The 15,313-nt window shown below is 37.1% G+C and overlaps 1 protein-coding gene across 1 annotated transcript in view; it reads right to left on the reverse strand.

The window, feature by feature from the left end:
• The window catches only part of nAChRalpha1 (nicotinic acetylcholine receptor alpha1), a 416,158-nt gene that overhangs the window by 16,945 nt on the left and 383,900 nt on the right, over positions 1 to 15,313 (reverse strand). The window contains exon 5 of the mRNA XM_085945958.1: positions 5,399 to 5,579. Within this exon, the coding sequence (XP_085802084.1) occupies positions 5,399 to 5,579 (181 nt within the window). The remainder of the gene's footprint in view (positions 1 to 5,398; positions 5,580 to 15,313) is intronic.

Genomic DNA, 15,313 nt, shown 5'->3' on the forward strand with positions numbered 1-15,313 from the left:
ACTCTTTGAGACTATTCACGGAAAATACTCCAGAAAAATATCAAATACGAAAAAGTTGTCTTTTAATTATTTATTTATTTATTCTATGGTTAATGCATACAATAGTTTAAACATATAATAATAATCCAGACTGTAAATTCTAATTATTCAACATTCTAAATAAAGAATTATTTTTTTGTAAGTAAAATATTTTACGTCTACGGTGGCCGAGCGGTAACGTGTCCGCTTATAATGTCTTGGCTCTAGATAAATCACATGTATTTTTTCAATATGTGTTCAGCCTCGGAGTATGTAGCTGATATATTGAGCAATTGCTTAACATCTATTTCTCGGAAAAAACAAAAATCTGTTAATACAACCTCTACAATGTGGAGCCTAATATGGCGATGATAATCATAGTATTATGCTTGAAATTGAAAAATGTCAAGTTGAACTTTGAATTAGTATTCAGCACCATAAAATACATGTCTAAACTGAAAGTCAATACTGCGGTAATTATAGAAATTTAAATTTTGGCTGCAATCTTAACATTTTTAAATCTTGTAATCGCGAAATGTCAACATTTTACTTTAAAATGGTAGTCAGTACCATAACATAAACGTTCAAACTGAAAATCAAACGAACGAAACGGTAAAATTAATACTTATAGAAAAATATTTTTGCCACCATTTTGGAATTTAGGAGCTCCTGTATACATTTTGATGCGGCTTAATATTGTAAAAATGACCTTTACGATATATTGCCTATTCATAATGTCAAAGTTCGTAATTTTAGGGATAGTGGAAAATTCTCTGGATTTTTTGAAATGTGCTGCCAGACTAGTTAATACATGTGATGATAATGGTTTACGGAAAATAACCCACTACTGTGAAACTAAAAATAGTTTTTTAATACATAAATATGTATTCTCTATTAAATAAATCTATAAAAGTAATATCGATATTGAAGAACATCATTTTAGTAAGTATATTTAAAAGCAAATTTAGTAGGTATCTACCTATATTTTAATCAATATTTTGGAGTTGTTAACAATAACAACGGAATTGAGAATTAATTCATGATTGTCTATTTGAAATTCTCTTCAATTTTATAAAATTCCATCCAAATATACCACAAATGGTTTTGTGAAAACCCGGCGATTGCACAACGCTTCAAATTAATTAATAAAAAAATCCGAAAATTGGTCATAACTCAAAACATTTCAATATTCCCTTCCGCATAATAATTCATAATTGGATCAGAGAAATGAACGAATTCATTTCAAAATAAATAATAATTCCCGTTAAAATTTCGCTCACGGAATGAGCAAAAACAAAATACGAAAAATTAATATAAAAAAATGAAATCGCACGATTGTGCAGTCGTAGAAGATAAAATAAAAAAAATGCCACGACACGTTACCTAATTGTTTTGGTCCGCGGCCAAAGTTATTAATTGTTAATTTTTACAAAGCTCAAGCGGTTTTGCATTGACGTCACACTTCTGAGCTTTCAAGGCTGACCGCATTATTAAAAAGCCCCCTCTCACTGACGAGGGACAAACAAAATTAAGCTTTTAACACTTGTGTTCGTTTCCTTTTTGTTTTTTCGCATTGTACTCAAAAACAGACAGACAGAATTTTAGTGTAATAGGTTTGTTAGCGAGTGTAAAGTTTTATATTTTGAAAAAAAAGGAAATAGAACGAAATATATTTATTGTAAAGCTTTTAAAATGTCCTAAAGCATTTTTTTTATATTATTCATGTCAGTTTTTAGTCATTGACTCTAAAACGAAGTAATTTTTAGTATGCTATTTGCACTGACTGAAAAAAGGAAACATGATCTGTTTTAACGTTAATAGCATTTCTATTTCAAAATATTTCTAGCTTATCTGTTTATTTAACTTAATTTTAGGTAAAACCAAACGCTAATATTGGATTATTATGTTATTTTAAATAGGTACATAATTTGTGTTTTCCCAACTAGTAACCAAAAATTGTAAACCAGCAAGTTGTAAGTACTTTTTTACCATTTTTATTATTTTAGAAGGTTTGGATACTCAATAGTAACATTTTGACCACAATAGAATAAAGTTGGATGTAAATATTGAACTTTTGATATACTTAACGTGTATATTTTTTAAGAATAATAATTGTTCGGCCTGTTCCAGGATCATAAGACAGCAAGAGTTTGTCTACTAATGTATAATTGAATGCGCTACTTGACAAGTGTAACTAACTAATTTTATTAGTTTTATTACAACTCCGTAAAGATGTGACTCGAAAATGTTATGCCATGTAATTTAAAATGGAGAATATATCCACGCATAAGCTGTTGGAGCTTTTAAAAGCTCCCGAGATCCAAGGAATGCGTAGAGCTTAAATAATATTTTGATTTAGAACAAAGGCTTGGCCAACCAAAATAGTTTCGGACCGCTGAAATAGTAATGAAAACTTTCGCTTGTTTTAATTGTTTGGGAAAGTTTCTTTTGTGTACGATACCTACGCTTTGTGTTTTGGGTGTGGACACAGTGAAGCGAAGTGGCAAGGGAAAGCGGAATGCGACAGGGATTAGCACTGAATTATAAAAAATAGTTATACGATTAATAAGCTAGCGAGGTTAGTTACTGTCATTGTAAATAAAACTTTGTACATACTCGTTAAAAAATATCGTTCTATAAATCAACACAGCAACAAAACAGATTGCCTTATATCATAGATACATAATATAAAATATTTTTCATTAAAATATTAGCAAGTGCTTATATATAAATGCTTATAATCCTGAAACTTATTCGTAATAAAGGTAATTAATACCTTGATTTAAAATACAAAAGCCTACTGCCAAAAAAATAACGCACTTTAGAGAACGCTTCAGAGAAAACTGTAAAAACTACTAGTTAATGACGTCGCAGTTTGAGAGGACGCACATAGCTTAGTTGGCAGGGCGTGAATTTCAGGGCTGCGGATTTGACTCTCACTGGGTGTCGTATGCTATCTAAATGCCGCCTATTTGACGCTTGCATTCTGACGGTGCTGCTTTACGGTAGCGAATCATAGCACCTTACGAAAGCTCAGAGCAACCGCATACTGAGCTTCGAAAACAGATGTTTGCGACGAATACTGGATGTGCGTGACTTTAGGAGCAACGAGGAGATAAGAGAACGCGCCAAGCAGCCTCTCATCACGCTAAAAGTGAAGAGGCGACGTTGGACCTAGCTCGGCCACGTGCTGCGGATGCCAGAAAAGAACTTTAACCTGGCTTGCCTGTTCTTCAAGCCGACCGGATTCCGGCGACCTGGAATAGTGGTGTCCATATGCTCCAGTTAAGGGGCGGATATGGCCAAAGAAGAAAGAATGGTATCGCATTTTTTTCAACACAAACCTCTTTATACTTAACTATGGCACTTATTATAGATATTGATCGAATCCAAAAATCAATAGAACTTGAGGCGTATTTGAGAGATATTTGTTTAAAAAATAATGATACTTATAATAATTATTTAATACATTATAATAGTCATCTATCTGACAAAGGACGCACTGCCCGACGGCCAGGTATCAAAACTCATTCGGCATAGGTAACAAACGAAAGCAGACATAAGGTTAAATTCCCGGATTTCGGTTAGGCCAGGTAGATAAAATGTTTGTTACAATAATGTTATTCTTTAATCTACAACTGAATCAAACTTAACATATCTACAACTAAATCTTAATTATGTATCAAGTTTAAACTAACTGTCAGTTATGAGATTACTGATGTTGGTTTCGGTCTCATACCCGAATGGGAATCAATATATAGGATATTATAGCACATATAGGTATTATTTTTATAGTTGTTTTTTTGAAAGAGAATAAAAAAAGTCAATAACGTATAAAACTAATTGTTTAAATAGACCAGTGCAATTATTAGATATTTTTTTGACAGAGTACGCAGGTTTAGACAGGTAAACTTTATTATCTCTTATATTTTTTGAATACATAATGTATAATATAACTTAATAAATATTTTTCATTATTCAACGAATAATTCACAAGTTTTAAGAATGTAACATTATTTATATTGAACATACCTATATAATTTGGAAACATCACACAATGTCATATTAGAAAAAACATGTTGATTAAATTATTAGAAAGTGAAAGTACTTTAAAACTAAACAAATTAAAGGTAACCATAAAACCCTGTCGCCAACATCATTGAAAACTGTCGAGTGCTTTAGTTGTATGCCATTAGCTAATTTCGTCGTAATTAGATAAATTGGTACAGCATATTGGTCGGAATCCGAGGAATATAAGTTAGAGTCCTCTCCGGCGTTATATATTTTACCTAATAAGTATATTTTTTAGGTATTTACACATTATGTAGGAATGTAGTAAAATATAATTTTTCATTTCTAATTATTTATGTATGTAAATAATAAAAGTTCAATACTAAAAATACATAAATTGTTTTGAAAAAGAATTCATTTAATACGTTTAGCGTAGTATAAACGTATAGTACCAATTGTAAGATTTTTTGTTTTTTTGCCGCCTCGCTTTACTGTGTCTTTTGCCTCCCTTTAAGCTAAATGTACCCCTCTTTGACTGGTATATACTTAGCTGATTTTAAACAATAGCAATTATTATTATTTCAAAAGAAGAGATTTCTTCCGAAACAAAGCCACCTTGTAGTTGTTTAATTTATTTGTTTCGTTGTTTCAATAAGGTATTTAAATGACATTAAATATTTTGGAGTTTCAGAAATATACCTACTCACTCGATAAACAAAGTAGATATACATTTTCTTTTAGAGGGTTACGTATCAAAAACTTTCTGGCCCTATTAATATTATAATAATTATTAAGCATAATGATTCATCATTCAATTAAGTACACACAAAATTTATGTTTTTAATATAGAAGTTCTATCTCAAGCGAAGCATATTGGCCACCGTGGAGTGGAATTTCAATTAATATATTATTTACAGATATTAATTAAAGGGTCTAGAAACAAAAACGGCAACTTCTAATTTTTGAAAAATGTTAGCAAGTCTATATTTAATAATATTTCATATATTATATTGTATTATATCTGAAAAAAAAACATTTTAAGATGTTGTGTTTCTAGTATACAAACAAAATTTAAGAATATTTGTTTAAGAAATTCTATAATAGAGCAATAAGGTATTTTAAATGACTTGTTGACTTTTTACAAAAAATGTCGGTTTTATTTCTAGAGCCCTTAATTGCCCGCATCGCATCAAATACATAAACATTGAAAAAAAGCCGTATGTTTGATAGGATATTATAATAAATGAATAGTCCACATAAAAATCTTGACAAAAGCGAAAAGAAGAAGATTGCTGGACGTTAGCCATAGTGATATCATAAAAGAAAGATATAATAGTTTCGAGATATTATTACTGTCTTGCATGCTTACCATGTATCCATCGTAGGTCCAGGATCCGAATTTCATGAAGCAGGTCTGCTCGTCGAAGGGGAAGTACTCGACGTCGATCTCACAGAAGGATTTGTAAATGGCTGGAGGTTTCCACAGGACCTTGCCCGTGTGGTGGAGGATGGCTTTCGTCATGATGGTGACCTCATAGTTTCCGTCGGCGCTGAAAATCATAAATATACCATCGTTGATAATCACCCTTTCGACTTGAAATATTGATTAGTATTTTTTGGGATTGGAATTAAGTGCACATGCTATTATAATAGCTTTCACATATAGTCAATATATTGCACATAATAAAATTATATCACATATAAAGAAAAGTGATCATAGTTGAACTGTAAAATCACATCTTTGATAATATTTTTGCACATAAAAATTGATATAATGTAATTTGGCGCTGTAAGTTATTGTTATTTTAACACTCCCATTACTGTAATGTCATCTTAGGTTACACAGCCAAACGAACTGTAAATATTTCTGTTAATATGCACTTTGTCATCTTAAAATGGCTACGGGCACTTTTTATTGATTTTGTAATTAACGTGTTATTTGCATTTGAAAAGCGATTACCGAAAACATAAATAATTTGTATGTCCCGTAAGCATTGATTTTTTCTAGAACACATTAATATTACATCTAATTAAAATATTAATATTTTAAAAAAACTTTAAGTATTATAAATTAAGTACATAATATATTAATTGATAGATATCTGTCATATTTCGTTTACCTGTCATAAATTATAAATACACACTGCAAAAAGAGCGTCGCATTCTATTAAAAACAAAAGACATAAATCTAAAAGTATATGCAACAAAAAGAGACACACTCGATTCTGAGAAAGAGGTATGAAAGTAAGGGTCGGGATCAATTACCATGACTTGTGCACTGTAAGAATGTATAGAAATAGTTAAATGGTTATAATTAACTTATCATGATTTAATCGATTTATAGATAAACAAATAGCGAATAATGAATAATGAAACCTTGTTAGATTAATCTATTTTTACAAAATAAGCATTTCATTTTTACCTACTGTAATATTGTCAATTTTGTACGGTAACCTAAGGTGATAACACCGGAATGGATAGAATATTAGCATCGTAAGGGAAGGCTGCGGTTAACATTAGATTTTTTTTTTATTAGAATGTGGACTAGTAATAGTTTTAGTTAAATTACTCATTGCATCAAAGCATAATTGGCAGACGTATGAATTGTCATGTTTGTGTTTTCAATGTAAAGCATTACAATTTATTGAGAGCTTATTGTAATTATTTGTAAACTTTTTAGAGAAATCCAATTTATAAATTGATATTATAATTATATGAGTATAGAATATAGCATCTACAACAGTGGTTCTCATGTCAGGCCCTGGTGGCCGCATGCGGCTACCAGAAGATTTTGCTGCGGCCACCAACATAATTTTCAGTATTAAATTAACTGGGATAGCATTAAATATGCGATATTAGAAATGATTCATGACCAAGTACTTACAAACCATTTTAATAATACCACGGTTGAAAATTTTTGGTCGTAGTTATACGTTGACCAAGAATCAAGTCAATTCAAAGAATTGGCAACAATTGCTTTATTAATATTGTCGATTTTTCCTACTACTGTATACTGTGAAAGATTATTTAGTGTATTGCACTTTATAAAAAACAAACATCGAAGCCAGTTGACAGAATATGTAAACTTAGAAGCAGCCATGCGGCTCGCATTGGAAAAAAGGAGATTTGAAGAATTTCCATTTGCATTATTTTAAAATAAATATATAGGTATGTACTAAAATGTTCAAAAGTCAGAACAAAATTCGGAAGTTAAATGGAGTTGTCTATAAATAAATTGATCCATTTTTTTGGTAAATAAAATGTAAGTAACTTTAATTGTTTCAATCACAACAAAAAGTGAAATTTGTTACGGCCACTAACTAGACTTTTCCATAGAACTGTCAATGTCAATTATGAGGCCACAGTTAAATTTCACGTGAGAACCACTGATCTACAATGTTGGGCGTATTGTATAATTTTTATGTTGTATGGAATAATGTTCAGTACACTTTCGAAAATGTAAAAATTTATATTATAATCTAATATTTTTGTGGTTTTATGTTGTAATGATGCTTAATGTATCATGAAAACTCAATGATACCAGATGAAGCGATACAATAAAGCAGATCCGTAATGTCACAATAAATACTATAAAAAATAAATCCCACAAAATAAGATACGTAGGTGTATTACGGAAAATCACGCATGCGTAATAAAACGCGTTATCGCGGCCTGGAAAAACATTATTAAGGCGTATTTATGATTTTCCCTTGAGGAAAAACAACGCGCGGCTAAAACACGACGTGTTTGTGGCATTGTTTATACTGCCTGCTTATCTCACCTGAAAATGTTGGCATAAAGCACTACCTGGACACGAGGGTTGTACTAAAGAGGAACCTTTTCCCTCGGAAAAATCGTGATCGGAAAATGCTAAAACGTTTTTGTGGCAAGGGTTTTGCTATAATCAATTTGATACAATAAATGTTTATACTGTAGAGACGTGAGCTAAATATTAAACGTAATATAATAATTACATGCTTAACGAGATACTAATAATTAACACACATGTAACAAAATTCTGAAACGCTTAGGCTTTGGCCACATAGGTAGGTGCTTCGCTAGTGCTAAGCTAAGTGAAGTGCTTGTCTACTAAAAACACTACTGCCACATTGCACACTACGTGATTAGGTACAAATTCATTTGACATTTAGGAGCGCTCAAGTCAACAATGATAAAACACTCTCAAAACTAACCGAGCTACTTCTAACAGAATTTAAGTTTAAAATTTCGAAAGTCTTAAATTTGAACTTGTTGGGTGCATAATGTCAATTCATCCCATTGACGCACACTAGATTTTCCGCCCCTTATGGGGGCACTCCCATAAGGAGTAGTGCCTCCCCACCGCTCGGTCTGATCCTGGTAGTCAATGCGCCACCGGTTGGATGATGACGACCCTCGACGAAGCATAACAATAGGATTAAGTTTGGATTAAATATATGTTTAGATAAGGAGATAATTAAGCTAAATAGGATATAAAATACGATTTGAATTATAAGTTTAATATGTAATGTAAATTGTAAGCTAATGTATAAAATAATGTAAAAATGTAAGGGTTAACGAGAATAATAAAGGGGGACATATAGATGGGCGTTGATAGCATATAATAATTAAAAGTAATTGGTATTGTAATATTAAGGGTATATGGATCGATGTCGCTACGCATCGCGCGTACACGGCGCAGTAATTGTTAACATATGCTCATAGGTCCTGTTGCGAAAACTTCCATTTGTACAGATGTGCAATCACAAAGTATAGCAACACATAGGGCAACCATCGATCCGATTGTAATCACGATCCCGCGTAATTTTCATAGTAAATCCGATCCTAAATATCCGCGGCTGTTCCACGCGCGGCGTTTCCGAATCGGTATTCCGGCAGCTTTCCTGCTCTGACGTACGACGGCGTCTCTGTCGTACGTGTTTGAAACCGATTTCGCGATACGAATTTGCCAGCTTTGCAGTGACAGAGCCCCTCTCGCTCGCATGTATGACGGCGTCACGCTCACACGCGACGGGAGAATCGGATCAATGATTTTGGTCGATCAAGGAGACCGCGTACTGGAATAAGGCTCGGGAAATCTTTGATCGGCGAAGTATGAGTATGTACTAAGCAATTATTACTGCCTATATGTCTGGTTGACGGAATAACATCCGCCAACTAGTCGTAAGTATGTGCCCGTGGCGACACCGAGCTGTATTAGATGTTAAAGTAAGAAAGATTGCACGACGGGCACATTTGTATAAAAACCCGTGATTCTAGAATCCATCAGGCACACTTCTCGACTGACACTCGATCCGATAACATCTCTGCTCTCCACTCCGATTCAGCTTGCGCATCGAATTTATTTCTGCAAAGAATAATTTGATCCTGAATACGCACTGGACACCAAGATATCCATCGATTCACCGCTATTATCGCCAGCTTGAGGATCTCTAGCAGCCATCCACCTGCCGTCGAACAGTCTTTATCAAGATAATCGCCGACAGCCGATCAACCTAGAATCTTCACCAGGGCTTTCATAGTGGAGAAACGATACGTTTCGAAACAGACTTGAATTGCTCTCTCTCTCACCAACCTACATACGCCCATCATCATCATACCTACTGACCTACCTACCTACCTACCATCCCGTGAATAGTGATACTGTGGACCAGTGCCTTCGTCTGTTCCCCAAGTGCCGTGAATCAGGTGTAACCGAGAGGCACAGGCGCTGACGGTTCTGTTCGGTTCAGTGTGGTGTCGTGCGCGATTCGAGCCTTCAATCTCATCTTATACGTGATATCGACGACCCGGATCGCATAGTTCGACATCGCTCCCGTTCGGTACAGTTCGGTCAGTGAAACGTGCTTCAAGGCGACCGCCGGATCACCGCGCCCAAGGAACCGGGCTACAGATAACAATCTTTTTACTTTTTCTCTTTTTACTTACCTTACTTAATTTTTACTGCCCACTTGACTACAAGATACCCACCTACTTAAAATCTTAAATTTAAATATAAATTGCATCTATCATACCTATGCACAGAACCGGGCTACAGTTAACATATTTTTTCCTTCTTACTTTATCTCTCTTCTACCATTAACTCGCACTCTTTAACTACCTACTTAACTTACATGATAGCCACTTACTAAAAATCTTCACTAATTACTTATAGCTGTGATATTGACAACTATTGATAACCTAAACTACAGTAGACTATATGGAATCTTGCTGCTAGTATTGAGCAACAACCTACCATATATAACAATTCTCTGCAAATAACAATTTCTTTACCTATCATCTGCTATCTTATCATAATTTTTCTCTCCTATATCAAACCTTAACTTGCAGTCTTATAACTAACTACTTTTATATTTTAAATCTAAATTGCATCTATCATACTTGTACATAAAATCCCATCTTAGCTTACTAATTATATCCTTGCAGCCTCTGATCTCACTATTAAAATATTATATTCTACCTATTATATACCTATTATAAAATCCTTTCTTAATTACCTACTTATTGTGACTTTGACAGCTTCTTCTCACTACTAAAACATTATATCTCAGTAATAATCATACTCCATTATTCTATACGATTCCCTTAAAAACTTGCATTCTATTAACTACCAACCTGCTTTACATGATAATATCTTAAGCCTCTTATTTTTACCTAAAATATTAAATTTAAATTACATCTATCATACTTAGCCAGCCCTCACTTTTTAAAATATATATTAACTAAACCCCTAAATACGCTGGAATATACAAAGACTCACCGTCAGTATCGATCGGTGACCTGCTGTGTATACCTCTATAAATACATGATTTTTTTTTTTTTCTCACACATTATAATTTGACTCTCCTTACCATCACTATAAAATCAAAATAAATTTAAATACGCCAGTTATAGAATAGATAGCTCAAACTTACCCCACATAACATTTGCTGTTCCGCTTAACAATGGCACCCCCCAACGAAATATCTGCCAACTTACTAATCTCATCATTACTGCGATTATTAACCAAGGCACCGCCACCCTCTATTCATCAGGACCCTGCGATGAAGGAACTATATGATGAGACCCTGAAGAACGCAACCGCTTATCTAACCACCGACACCCCAGCAGTGGCAGTCACATTGACACCAACCACGTCCCGAGTCCAAACTCGGAGCAGCTCAAGGACTAAGCAACAACCACCGCCCAGCCAACAGATCCCAGCCTCACAATGGACCATCGCCCCAGATCCAGACTCCAGCCCAGAAGATGACGAATGTGAACTACTAGATTCCTCTGCATCGAGCCTATCCAGCACAATACGCCAACCGACCAGCAACATCTTAAGCACAATCAACGAAAATGATGTTGAGTCCCCGATCCCGTCGAACCAATCGACCCCAAAATCACAGACATATCCCCCAGTAACCAACAAAAAGGAAAGAAAGGCAAAAGCCAGGGCCCACAACGCAAACAGGAGCAACACACCAAACTCCCGCGGCCCTCGCCCCAAGAACCCAAAAGCCAAGAGACCCCCCCCATGAAGAAAACCAAAACCGACCTACCGACCGTCTCGCCATCTCTTCCATCCAGTACAGCATCAAGCCCTAAATCCCCCGATCCTGCCACGATCTCCAAAACACCAGCAATACCGCCAATTATACTGCACAACAAGGCGGATTTCAAGAGACTAACTGCTGACATGTTCCGCGCGGGACTAAAGATTGTGGAAGGAGTCAATCAACGCGAAGGAATAAAAGTCACGTTCCCCTCCATTACATGCTACAGAAAAGCACAAGACCTACTACAGACTGCGAATATAAAATATAACACATACGACCTTGCGTCAGAAAAAGTACTCAAGGTAGTCATGAGGAATATCCCAGTTGAATATACCGAAGAAGAAATAACAAAAGAACTCTCAGACCAAGGCTTCCCAATTCAAAAAGTACATCGCATGAGAAAAAACTCGAACCGACTCCCCATGCCTCTGGTCTTACTAGACATCGAGAAAACAGACAAAGGCAGAGAAATCTACAACATGGGAAACTTCTTAAACCTGCGAATTAAATTAGAACCATTAAATAGAAAAGCCTCAGCCGGACAGTGTCACCGCTGCCAAAGATTTGGCCACTCCCAAAAGAACTGCCACGGAGATCCCAGGTGCGTCCGCTGCGGCGAAGGACACCTTACAAACACTTGCACTCACACACGACAAATGGGGCCGGCCACCTGTGCAAACTGCAGGGGGCCGCACCCCGCAAACTTCAGAGGATGCGCATACCGACCAGGTAACACAAGGAGCGCCCCCCATCACAACCCAGAGCCACAAACACGCGCCCCATTACTCCCAACGCCCAATGCATGGGCGATGAACCGGAACACCCTCAATCAGGCACCCTCTGGCCCGAAGAAGATGCCGTCACAACCCGCCTCCAAGGTCGCGGAAAAAACACACCCACACGACCCTTCCACCTCCTCAACCCATCAGGAACACTCGCAGGCCCAACATTTATTGGAGCTGAGCCATGCGATGAAGGCCCTGATGGACCAGGTCCACTCTGTCCTAGCGACTTACCCAAGAACCCAATATGGCCGCTAAAATCAAACCTACGTCACTACAGACAGCGTTTTGGAACGCACGAGCTTCACTCCTCACAGACAAACACGAAATCCGACACTTCCTTGAAGAGCATGACATTGATATCTTACTTATCAATGAAACGTGGCTCAAACCTTCTCATCGATTTAACATACCTAACTACACTATACACAGGAACGACAGACTAACCAAAGGTGGCGGAACAGCCATCCTCGTAAAATCAACTATCGAGCACTGTTCAATACACTCTCAGCCACCCGCGCGCGCCACTCGTCAGGCTATAGAATCAACCTCGATACTAGTAACAACTAAGAATTACGGCTTAGTTAAATTCACATCTATTTACATCCGACCCCAGCAGGCACCAACCAGGTTAGATTACGATAGTCTTCTGGACACCATCAATGATACTCCCACAATAATAGCGGGCGATTTCAACGCCAAGCATCCTGCTTGGAACAACTACAAATCGACACCCCGTGGTGAGTTATTACTACAGTTCACTCAGGACACTCAATCAGTCATAGCAGCACCTCTCACGCCAACCATGTTCCCTGTACATGGGAGACCTAGCATTATAGACTTCGCCATCCTCCGTAATACAAACTTTTTTCCCATTATTCGCACGGTTGACGAATTAAATTCAGATCACAAACCGGTATTAATGTTCCTCGGGGACCCGTTAGATCCATTAGTTACGCCACCGAACACCTCAAGATATAAAGTATCTTGGGAGGACTTCGGAATTCATCTGGAGGAACACCACACTCTAGCATCAGATCTCACATCCACTACTAAAATAGACTCCGCAGTGAGGGACTTGACGACCTCAATACAAGAGGCAGTCAAAGCCGCCTCAACACCAATCAGCCCGGCTGAATTGCATAGATTAGATATACCTAAAGCCACTAGATTAAAAATCACAGAGAAAAACCGCGCTAGGAAGATCGCCCAAATATTGGGAGATGAACCCTCTGTTGCCAAGTTTAAAAAACTTAGGAGTAGCGTTAGGAAACTTAATAGAGAACACGCCCAGGATAACTGGAACAACAAACTCATAGAATTAACTAAGGGTAGCGACCCCTACTGGAAGGTCTCTAAGGCCCTGAGAAGGCCAAAGTGCCCGATCAACCCCCTGAAAGGTCATACTAAGACAGTATATACCACAGAGGAGAAACTCGAGGTATTTGCGGACAGCCTCCAAGGTCAATTCACACCTAATGACATAGACTACAATAACAGACACATCACCCGTCACGTAAATTCAGTTATGGACAGGGCCAGCGCAATAATTCACGACAGGATAGATCCTCCACCCACACCGATATTACCAACCACCACTCAAGAGGTTGAATATTTAATTAAGCGACTTAAAAATCGCAAAGCGCCAGGCAATGACGGGGTGAGTAACCTCACCTTAAAAAAATTACCAGAAAAAGGAGTATTAGCCTTAACAGGGATCATCAATGCCTGTTTAGAATCACAATACTTCCCAGACGATTGGAAACTAGCAGATATTATCCTATTTCCAAAACCAGGTAAAAACCACACCTTACCTGAGAACCATAGGCCGATAAGTCTCCTCCCTACGATGAGCAAAATTCTCGAAAGAATCATAAACTCCAGACTTCAAATCACTATCTTTGAGAAAAAACTCATACCGGACGAGCAACATGGATTTAGGGCCGGTCACACCACTAATCACCAGTTGCTACGTGTCACTGAATACATTACAGACGGTTTTAATCACCACACTTACACTGTTGGCTTGTTCTTAGACATAGCCAAAGCTTTTGATAAAGTTTGGGTCGAAGGACTCGTAGTAAAGCTATCAGAGGCCGAAATAGATCAGCCAACAATCAGGATACTGAATTCTTTCCTCACCAATAGACGCTTCGCAGTCAAACTGTATGGAGCAAAATCCTCTATCAGACCAGCAACAGCCGGAGTCCCTCAAGGCTCCGTGCTTGCCCCGACCCTGTATAACCTATACACTCGGGATATCCCAATACCAGTAGATACATCAGCAGATTCTTGCATATTAGCACAATATGCTGACGACACAGCCATCCTGTCCAAATCCATAAACAGAAACAGAGCAACAGAGTTAGTCCAAAGGTCGGCCGACCAGGTTTCCACCTGGTGCGATAAATGGCGTATAAAAATAAATGCAGATAAAAGCAAAGCCGTTTACTTCGCGCGCCGCCATGCAAAGCGAAAGCGCACCATAGATCACCTGGTTATGAACAAGACTAAAATCCCTTGGACCGACTCGGTCAAATACCTAGGTCTTACGCTAGACAGAAGACTCACATTCTTCGAACACATTTGCGATAAAAAATGCCAAGCCAACACAGTATTAGCCATGCTCACACCGATGATAGGACATAGGAGCAAGCTTGCCTATCGCAGCAAGCTGCTATTATACACAGCCATAGTCAGACCGATCATGACTTACGCATGCCCCGTCTGGGCATACGCAGGTCTCAAGTATCTAAACCAGCTACAAATCACACAGAACAAAACACTACGAGCTATCACCAATGCTCCCTGGTTCGTCAGGAACACAACACTACACAGCGATCTTAACATGGAAACCCTCCAAACCCATATCCTCAAGCTCACGAAGCAATTCTACAGCTCCATCTCGAACCATCCCAACACGACAATTTCACACCTATTACAATACGACATACACGCACA

The sequence above is a fragment of the Rhyacophila brunnea genome, unplaced genomic scaffold, assembly GCF_057557595.1.
Source record: "Rhyacophila brunnea isolate RB1 unplaced genomic scaffold, BYU_Rbru_1.0 scaffold_19, whole genome shotgun sequence".
In the NCBI taxonomy this organism is placed as follows: domain Eukaryota; kingdom Metazoa; phylum Arthropoda; class Insecta; order Trichoptera; family Rhyacophilidae; genus Rhyacophila; species Rhyacophila brunnea.